This window comes from Centropristis striata, chromosome 13, assembly GCF_030273125.1.
Source record: "Centropristis striata isolate RG_2023a ecotype Rhode Island chromosome 13, C.striata_1.0, whole genome shotgun sequence".
Lineage (NCBI taxonomy): Eukaryota > Metazoa > Chordata > Actinopteri > Perciformes > Serranidae > Centropristis > Centropristis striata.
This window is the reverse complement of record NC_081529.1, coordinates 29,471,828-29,498,713: the sequence shown is the minus strand read 5'-3', so window position 1 is coordinate 29,498,713 and position 26,886 is coordinate 29,471,828. Positions and strand designations below refer to the sequence as shown.

At 38.5% G+C, this 26,886-nt stretch overlaps 1 protein-coding gene and 1 long non-coding RNA gene across 2 annotated transcripts; one reads left to right on the top strand and one right to left on the bottom strand.

The window, feature by feature from the left end:
- Window positions 1–1,885: 1,885 nt before the first annotated feature.
- LOC131982573 (transmembrane protein 235) lies at window positions 1,886–16,945 on the bottom strand. Its single transcript, XM_059347068.1, has 4 exons — window positions 16,352–16,945; window positions 15,204–15,281; window positions 14,572–14,709; window positions 1,886–3,994 (listed from the first exon to the last, which is right to left on the bottom strand). Exons 1-4 carry the CDS (start codon window positions 16,521–16,523, stop codon window positions 3,750–3,752), a joined length of 633 nt encoding a protein of 210 aa, XP_059203051.1. The 5' UTR covers window positions 16,524–16,945; the 3' UTR covers window positions 1,886–3,749.
- On the top strand, window positions 4,808–11,757 carry LOC131982574 (uncharacterized). The gene is made up of 5 exons (XR_009395402.1): window positions 4,808–4,944; window positions 5,652–5,781; window positions 6,344–6,460; window positions 8,198–8,353; window positions 10,637–11,757. It is a non-coding gene; the product is annotated as an uncharacterized LOC131982574 (long non-coding RNA).
- Window positions 16,946–26,886: the final 9,941 nt, after the last annotated feature.

The following is a 26,886-nucleotide window of genomic DNA, read 5'->3' as shown; positions in this document are numbered from 1 at the left end:
CATAAAGCTGAATATGGGAGATTATAGAAGATTTAAAGTGTTTGTTACACAGGTGTCACCATAGGTTCTTATGGGTTAAAGCGTGGGAGCTTGACCAACATGCATTTGTAACAGCAAATCTATCTATCTACTTAATAGAATAAATATGAAGTTAAATGGAAAATTTCAGCTTTTGTTTTTGGAAATGGGGAAGTCTCAAAGGCACCTTATGGTGATATTGTCTCTGATACTGACACACCCTTGGCATAAAATGCAATGAACCCCTTTGATGGAAGCAGTTAACTTTGTGCAATAAAACTGTTTGACTAAGGTCAGGGAGAAAGGACAGGATTGGGCTTGAAAACAACTACTGCTGCACTTAACTAATGGACACAGTTACATGAGTTGATGCCAGATACGAGACATGGGACACAAAAACTGGTCTCCTGGTTTTTTGACCCATTCAACTCCCCTGCCTCCCACCCTGAACTGAGTTTTGCACTACTTACAGTATATTATATAATTTACCAAAGGTATATAGTACTGCAGAGAAAGGGTTTACATCACGGAAAATGGAAAGCCTGTGACATCTCATACACGCGCTAAAGGGTGCTTTGTACTTTGGTATAACTTGTTGAAAAATCTGTCGAAATATATCCAAGCAAACCAACAGAGAAGCTGAATGACTAATTAAGCTTTGTGCAAATGTCAAAGATTAAGATAAATTTCAGAAACTGCAAAAGCCACGTCTCAAAACAAGATAATTGATTAATAAAAGTATTGAGTGATTGCATGTTTGGGAGTCTTAAGAAACTACAGCCCAAGGACAAATTCTGTGTGAGGAAAGTAGTTCTGATGAAAACAGTGTTGTGTTTCTTCAATAAATTCCTAAAATGGAGAGCCTAGAGGTTGTCCAAGTCAAAATTACTGCACTCTGTCAAGGACAAGGGCACAAACCAAAGAGTAATGGCTTAGCACCAAACTTGGTGTTCTTCTGCCAGAGCGGATTGAATTATTATGTTCCATAAAAGTTTAATGGGATTTCAGCAGGCCTAATATATAAAGGGAAGGCTGCACGCCTGAGCCGCTGTGCTTTGGTCCTTCCTTTATAGCTCTCGGCTCTCTGTACCATCTGAGACAGGATTACTGGGCAGGACGCTGCCAAACAAACAGCTGAGTGGACACAATGTTTCATGGTGTGGATTTTGATTCACTGGCTGAACACGTTAAATCATGTTGCAAATCACATTCAGGCAAACATAAGCACACCTTTTAATGCCATGACGTCCATCTCTGCCACGAGCATCCTTAGCAAAGACTTTTGCACAGCTTTTCCCCATTACAGTGCTGAGTGGTGTTATTTGGAAGTGTGTTTTAGTGCAGGTCCACATCTTAGGGTGAGAAATCCCACTTAAAACATAATCAATCGAAAGTGCACCTCATGATTTGGCCTTCAACTGATGGAGCACTTTTCCTCTTTTGACATAAAAAACAACCACTGAATTAAGATTTATTGGTAGTCAATAATTGTGTTGCTGTGAAACTGTCATCTGCAAGCTGTGATTAAGCTGTCAGTGAACACACAGAAACAAGTAGTGCTAATAAAAAGTGGTCAGTGGATGAAAAAGTCCTCATTGTCCTTGTATGTTATGCTTGTATGCAATTATCTGATTTCAAAGGCATATTAACAGTGATAAAGCCTGGATGTCAGGATGATGCTAGAAGCTGCAAGCACTGGAAGATGATTACTGTTTAATGAGACCCTGTGGAGTTTTCTTTGTTTATTATTCTGGTTTTCTTGCATTCCATATTTCTCACTTGTTTAAATGCATTCACCTTTTTAATGCACCTTTTTAATAATAAAAAAACATTTGCTTTGGAACCTGCATTGTTTTCACCTCTTTTATCGTCATATACCCATCTTTTACAGCATATTAACCACATAAAAGGTAGTAAAGCACTGGATTTTATGTTGCCACAACATCTCTAACAGTTTGAACATGTAGATTTATTCTGAATTAATGTAATTTGTACAGACAACAGCATTGAAACATATTGGTGAGACAGTTATGAATTCTCATCAGGTGGTCTTTGGCAATTCTTTTCCCAATTGCTTTGCTGTTTGGCTCGGCTCTTGATGTGCTTCATTTACATTCAGAGGCAAGCGGTCCCAATTTAACCTTAGGCACTGTGGCAAGGTATTCTGCAAGAATTGTTGTTTCAGAAATTTATAGAACACGTGAAACAGATGTAGAGTGCATTAGTGAGCATATATCACAATGTTTTAGATGATCTTATTCTCTCACAACACAAAAATCTTCAGGTTATTTTGAACAATTTGTTTACAGAGTGTGTCACTGACATTTAAAAGCATTTGATCGATTTCTATGCTGCCTTCTTACATTATGCTGCCAATCTACAGCCGGACTGATCATTGCTTCCTCACATTCAACAATAAAAAGTTAAGCTGTACAGTTATGTAAGCTTTAAGCAAGGTTTGTGAATGGGAAAGGGAACAACAACACAATACATTTTACTGCAATGCAAGAGCTAAATGCTCTTTTTTACTTAAACTATGCAGGGACAGCACTTACTGGACATCACAATATCTACCCATTAACTACTGCAAAACATGCAGCAAACACAATATAATTGTAGTAGAGGTACCATTTTTTATGTTCATTCTGTCTATTTTCATAAGAAACACTTATGTAATGCCCTACTTGAAAGCACTTTGTGCTGCATTTCTTGTATGAAAGGAAAAAAGAAGGGGGGAAAAAAGGCATAATACACATTCTGTACCACTTGTTTTTAGCCCTGTTTCCATAATAAATGCATTTCCCACTAGGGTATAAGCAGGAGGCACAAACTAGCATTTTCTATAAATTTCACATGCAAACAGCTCTTTTTTTCTTATTATTTTTTACATTAAATGCCAAATGCTGAAAGCTTTTCAAAAGCTGCAAATTTCTCCAGCATGTGGATGAACAATGCAGCAGATGTTCTATCATGAAATGAGAGAAATTATAGACTACCAGTCCTCAGTCGGGGTACGTGGTTCCAACGCATGGTGGTTATCTGCTGCAGAATCAGCAATGTTTTCACTTGAATGAAATTCTCTGATCCACTGATATGAACCATATTTAGGCGTAGAGGAGGTGCAGAAGTCCTCTTTCGATGATTAATATAGCACTCACCAAAAAGGAAATTATGCCATACAGCTTCACTTTTCCTTTTGGCTGCGTTTATATTGTAGGGCAACACATTTGCATATGGGTTGTAGATGAAGCTGCTCTTTGTATTTTTCAAAACACTTTTTACAGAAAACCTCCTGCTGAATCAGATTTGACTCACAAACATTTAAAGAACTGTATGCAATGTTATTAATATGGAAAAAAATGTTGAACTTACTAAAAAACACTTCAAACCATATATAAAAATAAACTTCTCATCTCCACAGTAATTACACTTTGAATTAGAAGCCTATTGTTTGTGTGACCAAGTTCATCATATAATTGTGAACTGGGACAATAGACATAAAATTATACCGAGGGAATGAAAGGCAGCTGGCTTCACAATAAGCCAGGGAAAACTGCGTCACACATTCATCATCTATGTTTCTATGGTTGCAGCTTGTATCTACATTTTGTTCCCCTGGCCCTTGACCTGCTTTAGAGTATTACAATTCTCTAAACATCTGTTATACTTAAAAAGCATACATGACAACAGTAATAAAATACAATCCTGTGGGCTTTTACATTCACATCAATCTATAACATGGCGATGGTGACACCAGAGTCGTAGCGTCCCTTCATCTGAGTTATTCTGGCAGCGAGAAGGAGCAACAGGCCAGTGGCCACCTCCAAGCTGTAGGAGACCCAGGCTGTGGCTAAGGACCAGCCGAAGGATACGTCCACATGGGCGAGGTTCTCTGGGGGCACGATCCGCTGGAACTCCTCCATAGCCAGGTTGGAGTATTTGATGTAGACGCTGACCCCAGTGAGGGTAAACAGACCTGTTAGTGCACAGAGACAGATGGCACCATAATAAAGAACAAAAACCTTCCAGATATTAACACATTTCCTTGAACCTGTAAAATCTATCTATAAAGCAAGAAGCATCTGTGTGTGTGTGTGTGTGTGTGTGTGTGTCTAGGGCAGGCCTGGAATTTTGTCATTTTAGGGGCAAGGCCACTTGGCCTTTTGTGTTGTGAATTTTTTGGGGGCACAAAAGCCAAAAAGCCAGGACACAGGCTATACAATAAAACAATGATTTTAAGTCCACTTCCATATTGAATTTAATTTAAGGACTTGTAATGACGCTTCTGAGCAAGATTGGAGTCAAAACTGTCAAGCAGGTAAAGAAACATCTCCTTGTAAAATGCATCAATCTCGTGCACTTTGAGAGCTAAATGAGAGCAAACACCTCACATAACATTTTTCACAGTTGGGAGATACTGTATTATACAATCTTTGTTATCCTACTGTGTCATGTTTAATTGCTGTCAACATGCTTTCCACTAGGACATGGAGCAGCCAGCCAGTGTGGAAAAATAGCTGGTTAGATTTTTTTTTCCATAAAAGTCCAAATTTGGTGCCTCTCATTCTAATGCAACTATTCCATCATAAACACTCATCTTAATCATTGCATATTTTAAGAATTATTTTAAAGGAAAATAGGCCTAAAGGTTCTTGCATATTTTATTTAAGGCATCTTATTTTGACAGTCTTCTTGTAAATTCTGTGGTTGATTCTGTTAACACACTGCGCTCTTATTTTGAAAGCTGCATGCATTTAGCGGCAGGAAGTTATTCAAAACAGTAAGTCACAGTTTAGTGTGATTAAAACAACTTTAACTGTTAGCTAACGTTAGCTCGCGGCTCCCGAACGTCTGTTTGGACCGTTTGGACCTCTGACGGCCCGGACAGGTTGTTAGTATTTAGGTTGGCATGCGCACACGCAGATGGTGAGACACGACGTGATCATGTGGGGACGAGTGTGTGTGTGTAAGTGTGTGAATGCTCGCATTTCTCGGAGGGGGACCGAGAGGTGGGTCGGGGTTTTGACTGACTGACGGGTGACAGACACTCTGCTGAGCAGAACCCAACGCAAAAAAACTTTATTTTATGAATCATGTAAAAATACTTTCAGTAGCTTGAAATATGACATTAGTGCAGCACATGAGACTGTGGCGGGACAGATTAGAGAGTTTGATGAAGTCTCCTTGCTTGGCCGGTGATAGATTAGTGTCGAACTGTCATTATAGCTCGTCTGAGCGGTTTATGCCAGGCTCGAATCAAACCCACCACTGATGATGGATGTCATCAAAAGATGCTTTTTTTCACAAAAATCGCAGGTGTCAAAGCTGTGTTGACAGGAAAGAGGCAGACTAGAAAACCGCAAAACCAACTGGGGCAGTTCGGGCGGGGCATTAAGGCCACCGTGGCCTCAGGGCAGATGTTTTTTAAGGGCACAAGGCCAAATTGCTAGGGCACGAGGACCATGGCCCTTGTGGCACTCGTGAAATTCCTGCCCTGGTCTAGGGCATATCTCGCTGACCGTTAGTCAGACTGACCTAAGACTTCGTATGTGGCTTGCGCATGGCACGAAGGTTTGCATCCTCGATTTTGAAGATTGTTGAATTCATATTTCAAAATATCATTATTTACGTAGGACGTGTTGTGGCATTGCACTGTTTCCGATTGGACGCCTTTTATGGGAGCTCCGCCCCATTGTGTGATAGGCCTACACCTGGTCAGTAACACAATTCACTCTGGATTTCCACGCCTGACTCATCTCATCTGTAAGTCGATTTAGCCTACCTATCTTTTGGAGTTTTTAAATGCGCTACAAGGTTCGAATTTCCAATAATATTCGAATACTTTCCAGCGAATATCAGTGTTCAATGTATATGTGCTGGATGGTGTGTGTACCTTATCAAAAGTAAGTGTTTTATGGAGTTGCAGACATACAAATACATACTTCCTACGGGCACTGCACTAGTATAATATAGATTAATCTTGAGGAATTAGAGAGAGACCCTTGAACTGCTTGATAAAACACCATAATCGGTTATACTTCACCAGTTTTTTACAAAAAGGCCATTAAGGTGATAATGTAAAAATTACAACATAATCATTTTCCAACATAATTTGTCTACACTGATCTCAGTGTAGCAGACACTGATATCTTAGACTTAGACTTAATCTGCACCTGCTAATGATAATTAATATGAATTTGATGTTGATTTTGTCATTCATGTGAAAATGAATCCACCAAGGTACACTTAAATATAAACCTTTAATTTACTCATGAGAGGGAACCTGTGGTGTAGGTGTTTCTATTGTGTTTCATTGTGATTTCAGGAGTTTCGAAATAGAACAATGGAAAGTCTTAAAGATTACTGCAGAGTTGTGCTGATTTTACTGAAGCATATTACAGAGCAGTCACTCACACTGACCTTTAGTGTGGAAACATGAAAGGTACGACCGCTACACTGCACCATCACCTGCTGCAATTAACCCCTGCTAACTATTGATTGCTAAAAATTGCAACAGTGGGCTTTTCTGCAATTTCTGTCATGCAGCTGTCATTTTAGGATGAAGGAAAAAAGAAAGAAAAAAGAAAGGAATAATTACAGCTATTTCTGCAATTACTATTATGTGTACAATACATCCATTTTATATGTATGCCTACAGTATGCCTTTTATAGTACCCTTCATGTGAGGTCTGAGCTGTTCTGCACCAGTACACTGAGGATTTCTATTGCGCTCACTGAAAAAAAAACAGGAGCTTAACATTTAAATAAAAGCTTTTTAAAAACATGCTGGTTTCAGAACTGTAGAATTAGACCTGAGGCAGGATGAATCAGTGCTGCAGTACTTCATGTGAGTGTCCACAGTTGGATATTAAATACAAATGGACACAGAGCTAAACATTAAAAGTGCAATGTGTAATGCCTGGCCACAGAAAACAATAAAGAGGGTGGTGTAATTGTCTTTGCAATTTCCTCAAAAATGCATAGCAACCTTTCCAAATTTCCAATCTTGGACAAAAATAGACTAGACTAAATTAATAGAAATACAAATAGTCACCAGCCATTTACTAACTAATAGCAGAGTGAGAAAACAAAATCTATGACACAATCTATGAAAACGATAAGAAAATAGAGGGAAACGAGGAGCTTCAGGGGGTAATGGTGGCTGGCTGATTTCATCCCAGTCTCCGTCTAGCTTCAAATGGTGTCTTTCATATTTCTGTTCTGTCATGCAATGGCCCTGAATGTCTTCTGTTTCCCTCTATTTCCCTATTGTTTTCATAACGTTAATGGTAGTTGTTTCTCTTGGAGTTTCTACCAAATCTATATATATATATATATATATATATATATATATATATATATATATATATATATATATATATATATATATATAAAGTAACATTTTACATACATAATAGTAGCAGTATTTCTGTCTGTAATACACAACAACCTTGGCCGTTTCAAGCCATTTTGGGTCCTTTATCATCCCAACAGTGAAGGCGGGCCAGGAAATCTCACATTATTGGTTAGGGTTATCTTACTCATGTACGATAATCTGTCTTTTGTTGACAAACCATGAAAATAATCGGGCACCGCTGGGACCAGCAGCTAACTGTCACTTTCTGCGACCAGTTACGCTCCGCCCACAAGAGATAACATCGTTGTTTGCAAACAAAAATTGTTCGATAGGGTGCTGAACTCAGTTGTAGCAAGACCATAGTAGCAGGACAATAATAATCAAAATCATTTATTGATGACCTTTGGAATGTTTTTGGTACAGTTTTTGTTGTAACTAAAGTCATCCTTCCTTCCATCCTTCCTTCCATCCATCCATCCATCCATCCATCCATCCATCCATCCTTTCATTTATCCATCCATCCATCCATCCATCCTTTCATCCATCCATCTATCCATCCATCCTTTCATTTATCCATCCATCCATCTATCCATCCATCCTTTCATTTATCCATCCATCCATCATCCATCCATCCATCCATCCTTTCATGTATCCATCCATCCATCCATCCTTTCATTTATCCATCCATCCATCCATCCATCCATCCATCCTTTCATTTATCCATCCATCCATCCATCCTTTCATGTATCCATCCATCCATCCATCCATCCATCCATCCATCCATCCATCCATCCATCCATCCATTTTCTTCTCTTTATCCAGGGCCGGGTCGCAGGGGCAGTAGCGAAGTATGCCAGATGCCCGAAACCACACACAGCTGGCTCCTTTCAACTCAAAGAGAAGCGCCTCTACTCTGGGCTGTGGGACGTCTGAGCTCCTTACCCTATCTTAAAGGCTGAGCCCAGTCACTGCGCGAAGGTACCTCATTTTAGCTGCTTGTACCCGGAATCTAATTCCCACTACCTAAAGTTCATGACCATAGGTGAGGGTCGGAACATAGATGGACTGGTATATTGAGCTTTCAGGCTTAGCTCCTTCTTCACCACGATAGCCCAGTGCAGCGCCACATTCTACCTTCACACTTGAACAAGACCCCAAGATACTCCTGCACTCCTGCAGCTCAAGATATGTTTAGCTAACTTGGCAATGTAAGATGATACCAAATGGAACTTTGTGAGTTCAGCATCAAACCTTATTCTCATCATGGACAGTCCATCGCCTTGCGGCTAGGAATCTGGTTTGTATATCCAGAGGCCCGGTTAGAATCCCAGGACCGACAGGTCAAGGACTGAAGGGCTCCCCGCCCACGCAGCTCCCTGGGCGCAGTAATGTGCTGCCCACTGCTCTTTGCATGGTGTGTTCACTTGTGTGTAAAAAAAAAAAAAGAAAGAAAAAGGATGAGGTTAATTGCAGAGGTTGAATATCCCCATTGTGGAATTAATTAATCTTATCTCGTTCGTAGAAATATTGTTTACTCTTGTTTTGCTACTTTTTATATCGCTTTTTTTCTTGCTGGAGGTGGGTGTTTGGAGTAAAGGTTAGCGTTCTAAGAACGCAGCCATTATTGTGTTTACTGTGCCACTAACCGGGGGCTTTAGCTACCTTCAACGTGACTGAGAAGTCTTCAGGGTAACTCTACTTCTTCATTCTCTCATGCTAGACTGAGGTCAGACTAAACACTTTAGTGAGTCACTATCGCCTCTTGAGTTATTACAGGAGAGCTTTTTAAATTCTAACTGTAACCATTGAAATGATTGAAAAACAATATACCTCCGATGAGGAATGAGAGTTAATTATTCTAGCTGTTAAATGAAGCAGCTTTATTTGTCTGGTTCAGATGAGGTACAGCACAACGATGGCAAGACATCCTTCAGACTGGATTCTCTGATTTCAACACAGAAGGGGAGTAAGCAATACACGTCAGTTCAATTTGTAAAATATAATCTTCAATTATTGTCAAAGGGAAATTTGTTTCCGAAGCACATCTGTTTGGTCTCTTGGCTGGATTGTCTTTTGGCAGTAGGCTCTAATAAATGTGACAGAGCTACTGATATAAAACCAGAGCTTGTCCTCTTTAAAGGAATAATATGGCAGTTTGAAAAATGTACCCATTCACTCTCTTGCGGAGATTGAGATGAGATTGATACCGCTCTCATATCTGTCCCTAAAGTATGAAGCTGGAGCCATATGCAGCAACTAATTTACACATTATATCTGGCTCAATATTTATACAAACAAATATGAAAATGACAGGGATTTATTTCTTGGCCAGCTTCATACTTAATGGAAAACATATGCATGTTTTTAAACTTTCCTTATAACTCTATGCAACAAAGCCTATTCCTTAAAGTTGTTTTCGTGTTGTGTTTGTATGCCATTCAAGTTCTTGTTCCCTCACAGATAACCTGTCCTGCTCTTCAAGCGAAGGAGTGAGAGTCTCACTGAATGGGCAATTCCTATCAGTGGAGAGAAAGACAGATCTAATTGTCCTGGAGGAAGCAATTCTGAGTCGGAGTTTGAAACAGTTTCTGCTTCATTGCTGAATTTGCACTGACACAGAAGCTGACATTTTCCATAATGTTGTTTTCCAATGTATGGAAATAAATGAGGTAGAAAAAGTCTCATTATTTAAGCTATCTTTTAGTGTGCACATTTGAATGCCATTTAACTATAATAAGTCCAAACCCGAAAAAACATCTTCTTGGCTAAAAGCTCACTTGTGGGCGTAGACGGTCGAAGATGTTTTGCTGACAACAGCAGGAGGTCAGGATATCTTTGAGTACAAGACAAACAGTTCTCTGAAGCCTGGTACTAGAAGAAAGCTTCTTTGACATGAGCACAATAAGACAAATCCCAAACAACAGTTATAATGGTAAGAAGTTATGATGGCAACAAGGTATTGAATCTTGAATCGTGAATACTGCATCATTAACAGCACAATGAGCCAATCAGCAAGAAGGATCAGAATGCAGGCATCCTGGTGATAGCAATGGCTAACTAGATGTTTAATGCTCTATAATATAAGTAATGGTGAGATATTTAAGGCATGCATTATTACCCAGTGGACAGCATTTATGTGGCAAAGTAGTTGACTTTCTTTTTTTAATGAAGCAATCTCAGCACGCTTTCATTAAAAGTTTGCACCCCGCTCCTCTGACACGGTCTCATTACTGCCTCATAGCCATATTTTGTGTTTTCCAGACATGCTGCAGCATTGACGACCACTTGAGGGGAAGAGAGAGTCAGCAACTGTGCCCCTTTGCTGTCGGCAGAACACAGACTGACACTAACTACATCAGTGTGGACAAACGGCTCATCTGCTGACAGGGAACCGGCTCACTAGCTGCATTTGATGAACTGTTTAAAATCTCACTTTGTGTTCATCCTTTCCTAAGAAGAGTCCCTGGCCCAGACGTACACCATTGTGCAGACAACCTATAACATCGACTTTGGGAAAAAACAACTCATACCCCTAGAGCTTTTAAACTGCAAGCTAAACTTAATGATGTGAATTTCAGGATGCTTTTGTGTTTTGTTCGTCAGGTGCACCATATGAGCAAAAGTTTACCTTTGCATTTAATTAACATCCTTTTTTTAATGCTGGTAAACAAAAGGTGCAGTGTAAAGTGCTTTGATTTTTAATTACGTTTTCTGTATCGGCTCATGCTTGAAGCAGGTTTAACACATTTACTTTTCAGTTTTCTCTGGTTTCAGAACTAAGAGATGCAACATGCAGATATTTTTTTTTTTTCTTCAGCCAGGCCTTGCACATGTGCAGCCATTATCTGCTATCTCACTTAAGTGAGTCACTGGGAGAGGTCACCATTAAAACACACATAATATGGACGAATAAAACCATTTAGTCTGAGAGATCTGGATAGTGGCAAGGGTGCTAAATGTCAACATAGTTAAACATTTTCTCAACTAACTCAGTGAAGCTGAATGGAAATAGGATCAGAAAATAGGAAAGGCCTGACCATCTACAGTAGAGGTAGGCAACCTGCGGACCGGAGCCACACACTACAGCGGCTCCCTTTTTTCTCCTCGATTTGCTATTTTTTTATCTCATAAATCTGTGATTTTTTTTTCTCCTAGATTTGCCAATTTAAATTTCATAAATTTGTGACTTTCATACTTGGCCCTAATTGGCAAAATTTAGATGATTAGAGGATGACCAAAGAATTATACGAAATAAGGTTGTTGTTTTTTTACATTATAATTTTAATTTATCAGTGATGTATGCCCAAATTAATTTGTATTCTTCAATTGTAAAAATATGGTTTATAAACAGCACAAAAACATTAAAAAAACATTTTAGTCAACTTAAATGTGCATCATAGCTTTTGAAAGTCTGCAGCCTGACGCCTTAACCTCTAAATTTAGTCAATTTCAAGTCTAGTTTTGAGTTTCCATCACCAGGCTAGCTTTCCTGAGATATTTCTCAGGAGTCTCTCCTCTTATTTGCACTTGTGTCCTCACTGCATTCTGACAAAACCATCTAAATAACTGCTCATTGTGACCTATTAGTAATGTTGGTAGGCTAATAAGGCTTCAATTAAGGCTGTTTTATCATCATTGTAAGGCAAAAAAAAATTGTGGCTCCATTCTGAGATTCTTTCTCTTTTTTTGGCCAACAATGACTGGTAAAGGTTGCTGACTACAGGTTATTTTACACCTTTGTTCTCACTGTCATAAGTTATATTTTTGCATTGCTCATTGTGATTTTATTACATTTTATATAGCCTCATGTAGTTTTAAGAGAATAGAAATGAATTCATTGAATTGTACTCGTATAGCTCGTATATGAATAATGGTTTACTCAACTTTTGGCCTTCAGAATGATGTTTTATAATTAAGGTTAAAAAAACAAACAGAAAAGTGTGAAGAAGTGTAGGAATTTTAGACTAACTTCTGGTACCCTTTGGATGTAAAGAGAAAATCTTGGTTTAACACCATTAGTGCTGTTTACTGTTACAGTGTACACTTGTAGTGAGAATAAATGTGTCCATGAAATGTTAAAATCACTAAATATTTAAAATTACACTGTTTATATTTAATATACACAGTTGCTCATAAAGTTGAATAATTTTGTTTTCAGACACAATCCTCTATTAAGATTCATTTCCATTGTCACATGTTTTAAAGATATTGATTAATAAAGTTTTGAGAAGATATACGCTTTATCTGTCAAGAATAAATCATAGTGTCACAATCATTTCCTGGAAACAGGTAAAAAATATTTTATTCCAACGTTATGGGCGCCGGTGTATAATTATATATAGTGCTTGTTGTGTAGTGTTCTATTCACAGTGTCTGGTGTTCTTAAACCACAACAAATAATAAATGTTTAATTTAACACTTACTGATATGAATTAATTCAAACACTGTGCCAGTGCCGTTGTGCTGCTACACATTTCCCTTTTCTGTTTATCCAGGACCGGAGGCAGATGTGAAAGTGGAAGCGTGTGGGTGCTCGCAGGTCCTTTGCTGTGGAGATGTGGACAGGCCATTTGTTGCAAAGCATGAAATTAACTGTCCCTACTGTGTGACATTGGCTGTACCTGTCAGCAGAGATGGCTAAGTGTATATATAGTAATAAGACCCTCTACTGCTGCAGGAGGATCATGCATTCAGCCTCAACCATATCCAAATCACGATTCAAACATCATTTTCAGTTTGGACCTCGTGAAATGCATTCTTTGATGAATATTCTATTTGTTTGGACTGCTCAGCAGCTGAACCCTTCACAGTGAAGAGAAAAAAAAGCAATCTTTTACTGTATTGCTGATGAAGGCATGTCCTAGAAACTAGTAGATCTGATGTCCTCTACTGTAAGGACTACAACTTGGACTAAGAAGACCCTAAGTGGATGATGCTCAGTTGTATAAATGGCCTCCAGATATTTTCTTTTTTCTTTTTTTTCTATTTTTATGTTTTCGGCTCGGTTTATTTGTTTGTCTTTCTGTCTGTCAGCGTGATCATAAAAAAACATATTGGCCCAATTTTTATGAAGCTTGGTGGGAAGCTGTAGAATTGGAAAAGGGAGAAACTTCTGCTTCTCTTTCTCTAATGGCACTATTGTATCTTTTGCACTTGTTCAATTTCTGACTCTGATTTCATCTGAAAAGTCTTTTTGTCATCAACTAACTGTTCATTCCCCCAGTTGCTTTTCAGCTGTTGCTTGGCCTTCACTGCCCTCAAAATATCCTGATTGCCCACTTCAGACTTACACCCCATGTGGTGGGAGTTAAGGATCAAGCCCCTATTGAAGCTACTTGTGTGAACTTGTAATTTCCTATGTGATACTTGATGTATTTGTGCTTTATCCGGGGTAAAGTCTAACCAAATATTTCAATCAAGAAAAAGGTCTTTTGTGCCCCTCTATAATGATCCACAATCACTTCACATGCTGCAATCAATACTGATAATTATGTTAATTTCTGAAAGTTTGGTGGTTTCGTGTCTCAAGCTCATGAGGAGGAATTTTGTTATTATGATTATTAATCTGCTATTAAAATCTGCCAGTGGATCTTACGTGCTATCCTACAGCATTGTAATGTTTGGTAAAAGGTGTCAAAAATTATTATATAAGTTTATATGGGTGTTCTATGGCTCGCAGATGGTTGAGCTTTCATAATTGTATCTGAGTGCCTTGACTCAATTATGACTTTTTCCATTCATAAATAGTGACACACAGATCAAATGATGCTCTCACAGATTTTCTCACTGGTCTTTCTCCTTATTTCCTTACAAAATCCACATTCAATCGATTTTGAATGTCGACACATAGATATGTATTATGTAGCTGTTTATTCCATGTATTATTATTATTAGTATTTTAACAACACTAATTATTGTTCTCTCATTGGACCTCAGTCGAGGAAAGCTAAAATGAGATTTTAGCAATTCCCTTAAGTCCGACATAGTGAGAAGTGACAGTGAACAGTTTTAATTGGTTTTCATTGTGTCGTTCACGCGCACAAAATGCCTGCAAGCACATGTGCCACCCACACATTTGATCTCGCTCTGTACATCTTACATACTGACATAACCATGTGAAGTGCATTAGAGCAGCTGAAAAGCAAAGTACACACAACTGCTACAGGCTCTAAACACAACAATCTGTGTGGACTCACTGCAGAAGAGAAAGTAAGATGCTGATCCAGCGAGCAAGTTGGGACTGCAGGCCAACGAGCTGACGAGTCCAAAGATCCAACCCAGCACCAGCAAGACCAGGCTGAGGGGCAACATAATGACCACCACTTTGTGCAAACCTGCAAATGCATGTACAAAAACAGTGGTTAATGTGTTTAAAGATCTGTAGTGATTTTGTTCTTGTGTCTAATCTACAAGTCAATTGGATATAGTGCTGAGAACAACCGTTTACAAAAGCAGTTGGGATTTTCAGATTGATTTCTACCATCCAGGGAGCCATTTCCACTGTCAGTTGGTTATAAAAATCAACTTGAAGAGTGCTCCCGCTTTCTTAAGATAGCTTCTGTCACAGTGGACAATTTATTACTGTATTTCCTTGTCAAAGTTGCAAACAGGGACTGTTTCACAAGCTATTCTTTGCAAAACATTCATGTTTGCTTCACATAGTGTGTCTTCTGGATGGGATTTTCTGACAGCATACTCTTGTAAATGTGATTTATTCAGCAGCTAACTAAACCGTTAATTTACTTTTCTTAGGAATCACAGACTTAATATTTTAAATCCACCACATTATCATTAACGTCTATGCCAGTTGACAAACAAAACCACTCACCAAGAAGGTGCCTTTCTGTTTCTGACAGGCTGGACATATTTGCTGTGAAGGAAGGGATGACTGAGCTCATATTTGCTCCTGAAAATGTCAAGGGAAAAGGTTATACATGACAAGGTGTGTGGACAGACCTGTAGGGCAAGGAAATTGCTCCTAGATAGCAAATGTCATTTTTTTTATCCTAGAATTGCACAAATTATGAACAATATATTTAGAAATCCAACACACTGCATGCTTCAATTAATCAAAGCAATTATAAACCTGTCTGTATCACACATATTTCCTCAGCCCTTCTTGTGTGACAGTTTAAAGCTCAAGTGGCTGCTTATGTGAGGTCAGTCAACAATTGTGTAAGTGCACCTTTTTCCACAGGTGCACGGCTTCAAGAGCATCAGACTGGTGAACTGTGGGACACCAGCAACACATTGGACACATCTGTGACCTCAAACTGTGCAGCCAACAGACAGAATTTTTTGCAGCTGTGTCAAAGAACATCATTAAGAATATCTTTTCCAGGCAACTGCATGTTCGGCTGCATGCTGCTGCCTGCAGGGGCTCATCCAGATGTCACAGTTGCTACAGTGATTACATATAAAAGAAAAATAACACTGCAGATATTAGCTTTTGGATCTCTTATTAAACTATTTGATGCATTATACTCATTGAATGGAAAGTGGAATTGTAAGAATTTTATTGAGAAGTTAATAATTCATTCATGTGATTTATTTCTCCTGGATAAAAGCATTGGAATTTAATTTCTTCTGTGCATATTTCTATGGAGTAATGAAGAATAAATCAAAGCAAATATGTTTTCTGAACTGCTGAGAGAGAGAGAGAGAGAGAGAGAGAGAGAGATGATGCGTGAAAAATGTCTGAAAATGCATGATATGTAATCTATAGTAGATCGATTTTTTCTTCATTCCAACATCAGAGACGATCAATAATAGTATTTGCACAAGTGTGAAAAAGCCTTTTACGCACACCAGTGTTGATGACACATGACAAAGGCTTCACGCAAAACTTGTTTTGGGAAAAATGAGGACTGCATCCTATTTTATCATAGCTCCCACACCACAGTGACTTAAACCCTCTGAATAAAAGCTCATAATAAACTACACTATAAGATATAAGCTCAAGTTGACTTGACATACCTTCATTAATCGTCCACAGTCCAGAATGTGAACTCAGGTCGTCTGGACCTGTGTGGTTGGGTTTATTCACATCGATGATGTACCAGTAATCAGTCCCAATAGCCACAGCGAGGAGGCTGAAGCTGAGCAAACCTGTAAAGCCAGCAGCAAGAACTACCAATCCGTACCTCATTGTAAACAGTCCACACGCAGAGCGCAGTCTAACAGTTTCTATATTCCCCTGCTCTGTATCGACGATCCAAGATGTGTGATGCGTAAAAGCTCTCCCTCTGTATCCTTCCCTGTAAAGTGCTGCTTGTCCATGGTAATCACACTCCTAAAACGCAATTATGTCCTGAAAACGGAGAAAACACATCCCATGTATTGTTTTATTTAAAAGAAAAAAATAAATAATATATGCTATGTAAAAGATGAGACGTGCGCCTTTCTTGGCACCAGCTTACAGCACACTGACACAGGTAATTGTGGCTCAGAGCGCTCTTGGGTTGATCCACAAAGTCGAGTTAAGAGAATAAAAGGCCATACTTTCGGTGCGGAATTTCAAAATAAAAGCCGATAGCGAAAGGTGCTGAGAAGTGCCTCAGGTACCTACAGTTAATAAGAAAATAAAGAAATACTCCCATCATATATAATCATGGCATCCTGGTACGTCAGACAATCATTTAATAAAATGTCCTATTTTATGACCTGTCGGCAGGTGGGGCAGCTTAATTGAGGTCTATAATTTACACACCTGTGTTTAAATGAGAAGGAAGGAAGAGGCTGCATACTGTTGGTAACTTTATAAGACGACAGCAACGTTATTTTTGAAAAGGTTTAGGCTATATGTGTAGGGCAGAATTGTTTTATGAGCAACAATTAACTGTGAAGACACTCAGATGGAAACCTGCAACAAGCTGATTTCATCTCTAAGGTTGGTGTTGGTGAGCAATTGAACCGAATGAGTCGATGCAATCAAGCAGTTTTTGGAACCAACCCACGAAATAGCCGTGTTATTGTAACAACATATATTAAGTACAACTAGCAGTTAACATACATACAGGAGGCACTTTTGCAACAATATAAGCCTGGAGCCAGAATGGATAGGTCTATCAGCCTCGTACAATCCATTTCCCCTAGATTCTTCCTTCTAAAACTGCCTAAGGTCCGTCAAATTAAATGGGTACCAGGAGTGAAAAGCAATTTTTCAAGTGCTGCAACAAATTCTCAATTGGACTGAGGTCTGGACTCTGACTTGGCCACTACTCCAGTATATTTTGAAGCCTCTCCTGTGTAGCTTTATGTCTTTATGTTTGGTGCTCTTGTCTCCCTGGGTAATAAATCTACCAAGTTCTCCTGCAGACTGCAGCAGGTTTTCCTGTCTCAGTAGGAGGAAATCTAGTTATATTTCCAATGTTTCATTTAGTCGTTTTACAGAAATATATGCAAAGCATTTTGAGGTCATAATCACAACCAAAAAGCAGACAGAGCAGGTTTCAACGTCTAACCTTTTAAATGATCAAGTTCAGTGTAATTTCACACTTGTGGGTGTAATTATTTTCCATGCTGAATATACTTGAAGCAGAACATTGGGCATGATTACATGAAATTATAAAACTCAGATTATTATGCTGTCATGCTTAGGTGTTGGGCGAAGCACAGTCGAAATGGCTAATTTGACTAAGGATGGAGAAAATATTTCTACCAAGAGCTGAAGAGGTGTGGTGGGACCCAGCTGCAGTATCTGCTGATTGTCCTGGAAATGGCATTGATTTTTATCACTTCCTAATTTAAGTGGATTAGTTGAGCTGGCTGATTGAGGTTTAAGGATTCAACTGGACACAGCAGGATGACATATTTGACAATCAGTGATTTGTGTGTTTGAGTATAGCGGTATGATGCAATTGGAACCGGATCCGGTGCAACTATAAAACAAGTTGCTTAAGCACACATACTGTACACACTATGATGACTATTGATGCAATGTGCTGCAGTACACAGTCCTCTTCAGTTCTTAATTGTGTACCCTGGTTAATTAAAGTGTGATTTCCCACTACTGTCTTTTCCTAAACTTGTCGAAGGTACAAACAGCTCACAAAAGAGAACAGAATGTTCAAGCCTCGAACAGGCTTGAACAGTAAACCCTCAGCAAATAAAAAAGTAAGGCATAAACACAGTCCTTTCCATACAGGTTGCTATTTTCAGTCAGAAATAGGTAGAATTACTTCTAGCATGGTATGTTCACTACCCACTTGGGGCCATTTTCACAGAAAGCTTTTTTTTTTTTACAAAGCCCATTTTTTACATTTACATCAGACATCAAGGAGAGGGAAAGATGGATTTGTCAAGTGTAGGATGGGATAATATGGTTCTTCTTGGATCACAGGCATTTTCTGGTGCATCAAGCCTGTGCAGCCTTTATAATTGCATTGCCTTTCATCGGCCGTGGCATGTAGGGATATCAGAAGGGCACATTGCAATAAAGACACCATGCTTTGATATAGAATTTCATTACTTTAGATTTAGTTTATAGACAAACCTTTATGTGAGAGGAAACCATTGTCAACTACATGTCTTCATGCAGTTCTATCTTTGAGAGAATCCATTGTGATTATTTTACCAGGGTAATGTTGCAATAACATATCTGAAAAGAAATGAGATGATTTATCTAAAATAAAGCTGAAAGACACATGACGGATGGAAAACAACACCACTTCATTTTCATTGATACAGCACTTGATACAGCACTTAATTCAAACATAATTTAATCTCCTGGATGTTATTTAACCAACAGAGATGGATGACTCACAAGCACAGACAGTAGTGATTTTATTTCTATCTGTTTTATTTATTTACCTGCAAAAACACACATTTAATTGAAAATTCCTTATATGTACCATAGCAGTAACACATGTACAGTGGGTATATATCTTCACTGCAGCTGTTAGCGTGTAAATTTGCAAATTCTTTCGTGAGAATGCCTCAAATACCTCTTTAGGCAGAAAGCAGCAACGAAATGCTATATGGTTAGTTGTTGAGGCTCAGTTATTCATTCAATCTTTTAAAGTACTTGGGAGTAAACCTCTGGCACTTTATGCTGTCATATTTAACATAGAATATTATAGCTACAATGCTTCATGCTTGGTGTAAGCAGTATAACACTACTGCTGACTTATGATTATTGTTGGCACAATAAATAACAATTTAACAAGTCTGTCTCTTAAATTTGATGCACATGGCTTTTGCTTATAGTAACATAACATACAAGTCACACAGATATACCTTCCCCTGAGACCATCTGATCCTGGAAGCCCTAGCTGCTGTGTTCGATCGTCTTAAGGATATCCTAAACTTGTTTCACCTCAATACCTCCAACTGAAATCATACTGTTCAGTCCTCCAAACACAATTAGTCAATTCCAAAATCATCTCGGTCCACTATCCGCCAACAAAAAATCCTCCGCAAGAAATCTGGTAGTCACATTCGCCTCAAGACTTACTTTTGACCCACACATCAAAAAGTTGTCCAGTATGTTTTTTCCATTTACGCTCCATCTCTAAAATTAAACCCATGTTGTTACCCTCTGACCTAGAAAAAAGTCATTCATACTCTCATATTCTCACATTTAGATTACTGTAACTCCCTCCTCTCCTCTCCGGGATCTCCCAAAAATCCCTTTCTGGCCTCCAACTGGTTCAGAACGCAGCAGCTCAGCTTCTTACTGGTTTTAACAGACGAAATCACATCACCCTGATTTTAGCTTCTTTGCACTGGCTCCCTGTTCATTTTAGGACTGATTTTAAGATTTTACTGATCACTTTTAAAGCTCTTTTAGATCTGGCTCCTAGCTATTTAAGAGAATTACTAACTCCATACGAGCTAGATCTTTGGAACGAGCTGTCCGAGGAGATAAGGCGCGCAGAGTCAGTAACTTCTTTTAAATCACTTCTTAAAACCCAATTTTATAAACTTGCTTTTATGTAATGCTTTCTATTTCACCACTCCTTTTTATTTCTTCACTTTTTACTTTTTTACTCCTTTTACCTTTTATTTTCTGTGTATCTGAGAATGTTTTGTGTTTGTTCCTGCTCTGTCTCTTATTGTTTTTCTTTTAATGTAAGAATTGTTTTTAGCCTTGTGGCATCATTGTCGTTGTGATTAACTGCTCTCTGTCGAAGCACTTTGTAAACTGCTGTTTTTAAAAGGTGCTATATAAATACTTATTATTATTATATAAGTAATTTAATTCACCTCGTACTCTTTGACATTTGATTTTTCACACCATCTTTCTACGATCTAGTCATTGAACAGCATGTTCCCTACACATACTACAGACAGAGACACATTTAGACAAGTGAAGTAAAGTTTTGTTCTGCATATATTGTTCTATTGTGCTCTTTGCATGTTGTGCTACTAAAGGGGATTATGCTTACAGCTACCTTGATTCATCTGATATTGATCTCTAAATCTACTGTTTTTGCAGATTCCTTATGATAATGCAGGATAAATGCACTCAGCCACATTATATCCGAAGTGTTAAGGCAGCCTGAACATGTCAAAGGCAGCGTGAAGCTGTGAGAGCAGCGTTATGAACCAACAGAGCGTCAAAAGGTAGGAAAGGTTAACCTCTCCTTGTTTCTGAGAATAGAACCCACTTCTGGAAAACTAAAAATATCTGTAAGATCTATTAGGTTTGTCTGCCTGCACCAGTCTCAGTGCATCAAGTTGTGGTCATTCATGTTTATCCCAGATCCTCTTAGTCCCCAGATAATTTGGCTCTGTATTAGGCTATAATTTGGTGGGTCTTGTTTGTGTGAGGTCTGTGCACTGTTGATGAGCTGAGCCTCATGACTGAAGGGAGTTTTTTTTCCATTTTCTTCTGTGAAGAGCTCTATAATGGTTGTAGCTGGGCTCATTGGCTTTAAGGTGTTTGGAGAAATTCTATTACTCTTTTTTTTGGATCCTAATTAAATGTGGCAGTTGGTCTATTACACCATGGCATCAATTTTTGTTGCTGTGTTTCTGTGGACTTTCCAGAATGCAAGGTATTGGTTGCGGTATTAATCCCATTTTCAATATTAATAGCCTTGTTTTGTCATGGTGTCGTTACATATCACTATCACATAGTGTATCCAGGGTCAGGTAGGTATAGGTGAGTGTCTGACGGTATAAATGTCCTCCTTGACTGTCTTTGAAAGCTTTCATCAAGGAATGGTCCATAGACCCTGTTGGGATTTTACTTACATTTAGGTTTTTCTTCTTGAAAATCAAAGCCTTTATCCCTTTCAGATTGACTACAAGGCCCGGTTCTGGCAGACTATCAGTAAATATGCAGCTGTTGTTGTAATGCCTTTTTAGATTTGGCCAGTGTCCAGCAACATAAGGCAATCAGCAAACAAAAGTCATGTTTTAAAAGAATTTCAACTGATGGGGTCTTGGGACAACTGAAGGTTAAAGAAAGTGTGCTTTGTTGTTTAATAATTTGGTTTGACTTTTGACGCTAGACATCCTGTATGCCTCAATAGTTGCTGAGTAAAATGTATTTCTAGATTTAAAGACTGATAAAATCTCTGTTGGTGGAAGAAGTTCTTAAATCCTTCATTTCAGTAAGAAACAAGGAGAAAAACATCAAATATATATTTAAAGTACAGGAAGTAAGAGTAGCCATAGTGCAAAATGGTCCATTTGAGAAATAATGTATATTATTGGATTATGATAATTGATGCATTTAAGTATACATCACTTTAATGTTGCAGCTGGTAAAGGTGGGGAGACTAGTAATTACTTCATATACTGCTGAGTCACTTGTGAATTTCTGCACAGGGACCAGTAAGGTATTTTCTTAACTTAAACTGCAATAACACATTATAAGTTATATGAATATATTTTGAATCTAAATCTGAAGTGGAATAAGAAGTTCAACATTTCCCTCTAAAATGTAGTGAAGTAGAAAATGGAAATAGGAAATGTATTCAGTCTCTTTCCACCACTGGTGTGAGAGTGTCATATTGATCCATGAAAGTGCCCGTGTGGCTGCAGGTTTTTATTCTGAGCAAGCACGAGCCCGTCTACACTCATGATTTGTGGTTCAGGTGTGCTTGTTTGGAGCCACACCATCAGCCCTTTCATGAATCAGTTTGCCACCCCTGCTCTAGATATCAGGGACATGCCCAACACAAGAGAGTTCAGAAGAATTACACATTTTTACACTTTAGAGTACCACAGCTTCAAGTAAACATCTTTTTCTCCCTTTTTAAAAAGAAAAGAAGTATTTTGTGGTTCCACAAGTGATATCTGATGATTGTCTCATGTAATTGGTTGTATGTCTCTCCAACAACCAGCCAAGTTGCAGCTTGCATCAATGTCTGTCCAGTCACATGTGTAGCCTTGACAACAGATGATGCTTCAAATAAGGACATTGCTGCAAATAAGATGCCGTATTTAACCAAATGTTTCCCCCTCTGTTCCTGAGTTATGGCGTTAAATTGTGTCCAGAAAAGTGTTCCTGCAGATCATTATGCTGTCACAGTGAATTGTCCTTTTTTGGATATGAAATCTCATCATTAATCATGGTATCCTATTAGACATTTGTGTGAAATTGTATCCTAAAATTAGAGATATGAATCATTCAGTTGCTTCCAAAATCATGTTTTGTGAGGTCTCAGTGATGTTGACCTTTGACCCCCGAAATATAATCTACTCTCCTGAAGTCCATGTGAACTTTTTTTGGGAATTTAATAAATTCCCTCCAGGCGTACCTGAGATATCACATTTATGAGAATGGCTTACCAAACTGTTGGATGTAGGTAATAGGCACAAGGCTTTGGCTAGAAGAAGACTACACAGAGTAAAAACTGCATCAATTATGGCTTTTTTTCTCTTTTAGCTGCCTATCATAAGTCCCTCAGTGTTATAGGAATGCAGTGCTAAGTCAGTGGATAACTTTTTATGGAGATTAAATGAATTGTGCATTACATTGCTGCAATTGTGCCCTTTGTATTTTGTCATATACAGCAAGGGTTGCTGGCTTTCCCAGTTTTAAGGCCTGGAATTTGATTTCTAGTCATTAACTCTATTCAAACTACTAACGTACTAACCAACAAATTGATAGCCACTGAGCATCTACACTGACCCCTGTATACCCTGCTGTTCTGTGTATGTGTTGTGTATATTTTATTGTAATATTGCGGCTGAACTTTTCATTTAAAATTTGCATAAAAGCTTACGCCGTCTAGCCCATCTGTTTAAAAGAAGCACTTGCCTTGAATCCCAAAGAAATCAGAATTGGATTTCTGTCTCATGTTTGACCTGAACCAAACACGTATATCCCCACTTTGGTATTAGTTGTCCAGAACAAGACTGGCTGCAGGCAAACTTAGTCAGTATTGCAGTAGAGCACACAGAGGAAAACGTACAGTGCCAGTAATACACATTGACCTCTAGCCATCCATTCTCACTGGAGATCTTCAGATTTGTGCTTCACTCACTCAGACAGACAGACATAAGGGGAAACTCAGGTCAGAAAGGTTCACCACTTGGATACTTGCAATGAAAACATTTTATTTAGTTTCAGAGTTCTTTGTTTTGTTTTTGCTTTGCTAAAATCTCTGGTGCTCCCATTATTATTGCAAACATTGCACAGTTAAAATGATTCACTAAAGCAGAGTCTATGTCAAGTTAATCTGTCGAAACATCTCCAGTTCAATGAGTAGTGTGTAATCACCAAGGCTATTGTGAGCAGAACAATTATGGGCTGTGATGCTCAAAGAAATCTTTTGCCAGTGTAATTATAGAATTAAACAAGGGGAGGCAAAGTGTCAATGGAAAATGGCCATGAGAAAATGTGTTTTTTTTTAACCCTCTGAAATCTTGGGCTATTATGTCCCTTAAAAAAACTGTTAAAAATCTTTACCATGCCATGTTGGTATCAGTTTTTTCAGCGCAACCTCACCTATATGTCCTGATAATTAATGTTTCACGTTGACCCCAAAAAAAACAAAGGAAAACATACCTGATCTAGAAAATTATGTTTCACATTTTATGTTGCAAAAAATGAACACAGGTTGCAAATATAACATATAACAGGTAAAACGAGGATAATATCTAGTTCTATATTTTTATATTAAATATATTTGACATTATCTCCAGTTTTACTTGGCCGAATATCTTAAAAAAAAATCTGGTATGGAGTTTTGAGCCAAGAATTTATAGGGAAGCTGATGGCAAGGCTCGACGTTGCTTCATTTTTATGTCTTCACGTCATTAAATAGTAATGTGCAGGTTGTTTCATGGACTCCAGAGGGTTAAGCAAAGCAACTGAAATTCTTCAAAATAAGTGCCATGCTTTGGTGAAGTCTGGGAAACGTACAGGCTTCTTATACATACTGTGAAATCATGTCTCGTTCTATTAATGTCATATAAGTGTTGTTTACTGTAACTGACAGCTGATGCCAGTTCCAGTTTACATCGGAGTTCCTCAACAGGAAGTGTGTTAACAGATGTCAGGAGGTCGGTTGCCGTCTGGTTGTCTGTTCACAGGTGTTGTGCTTGACGTGACTGCAGCAGGATATGTTCCTTCAACAACACTTTGTCATTGATCATTACTGGTAGAGAGATAGAACTTAGAGAGGTGCACACTGCCACCCAGTGGCACCCAGTTGTCACACGAATCAAAGAGTCTTCTCTGCCTTTGAGGTTGGAAAATAGCTGGCTGGAGTAGATTAAAGCATTTTGGTTTTTGAATTATAGTCATGACAAAGAAACAGTCCTTTTCAGCAGACATTGTGACTCATCATACTGTAGCAGGGAAAGCATTTCATGATACCTCAGTCCAATTTATATCCCCCAGTGTGCCTGCATACGCTCTATCAGGACCCTGGCGCCAGCACATCTAGATTATTCAATCATTGAGTCATCAGTTATTAATTACACTGCTTTAGGTTTGCCCTGTGGTGAAAGGCTTATATTTTAGATATGACATTTACTGTCATATTATTAAGCCATAACTAAAATAGGCCTTTTTACTCACAACCTCACTCATGCGCTCACCAGTACTAGTACTCTTCTTAATGTAGAAAAAATCAGAAAAATGTGCATAAATGTTTTCCATCTGCTAATGTTGCTTGAAGCTGAGCGCATTGAGACAGACGGCTGGTTTACAATAATTCTCCAGTTAGAAGGAGCCCGAGAAATGGCGTCATTAAATGAGCGCCAATTAACGCTCATACAGTGGAAAACCATGTAGAGAACATGATGGAAATATGGCATTTATGTGCGTTTTATGTATTAATTTAAAGACGGTTACAGTTTTAAAGATTTTATCTTTCGTCCCGTCATAAAATTTTGTCTTTTCAGCAGAGAGGAAGCTTGCTGTTTCCAGCGCGCCATCTCTCATTTAGTTTTATTTTCATTTTTTTCATACCTACCTACATTTCACCTGGCTGTACGGTAGCTATGTGACAGTATTCATGTATAAAATAAAATAAGTCTTGTTGCATGTATGGCATTGTCTATTCTACAATGCTGTGTCTAATATGCAATTAGCCTTCTTAGACACGTCTTGGTGTCTTATGGCCGATAGAGTGCCTCTTTCATAGATTCTTGCAGGAGGACTCAATTACACTTGTTGTCATGGTGAATACAGACATCAGTGGGTTGTGAGATGACATGCGTCATAAGTCAAATTAAAGGTGTTTTACACAACATTCAGAACAATCATATAGCAGTAAATAACAGCTGCCTGTTCCACCAGTAGAGACTGACCTCTGGTGGCCCGAGCCATGCACTAAAATACACCTAAATACAGCGTCTCCCCATCAATTAAATAGAAAGAGGAGCATCTTTGTGTTTGATGTGTGATTTTTAATGGCCCTAGTGCAGTGTAATACTGTGATACTGCCTCAGGCATTTTCTAGACATTGCATTATTATCATTTGTAGACTTTAGTACAAACTGTCAATTTGGGATTTAGGGTCTTGCTGAGGACTCTCCACTCATTTATTAATGCCCTTTACCATCTGATTTACTGAATGACAAATTTCACATATATTCTTAAAGCTTGATATAGAATTGTAGTCCCAAAGCCAGCACATGTATTATCAGGTTTTATTGTCATCAACATTTTCAAAAATCATATCAGAAAACAAAGATAGTAAAACAACAAACGTCTATTAAATACATTCTATAATATGGCTGGAGGCTCTATAGAGCTGATACAGGAAGCATAGGTGACCAAGCCTTTTAGACCTTGCTTTCTAAAATGTATCTCTATTAATTGTAAATTGCACACATCACAAAAACCATTGATTTAGACATTACACTTGAACTATGGCAGATTGTATTTCTTCCTGGGAAATAACTGACAAAATCTGCAGGATGAATTGTATACGGGTTAAGGTTGTACTGCACAACAACCGACAAAGTCTGGGCAGCCTGTGCCCTTTGATGGGTGTCAAGAGTATGTAATCGATTCAGGGAGTCCCGTGAGATCACAATACAAAAAGTTCCTCCATAAAAGGGCGCAGCTGGTTAAAGTTCAACTAGAGGCTACTGATCAA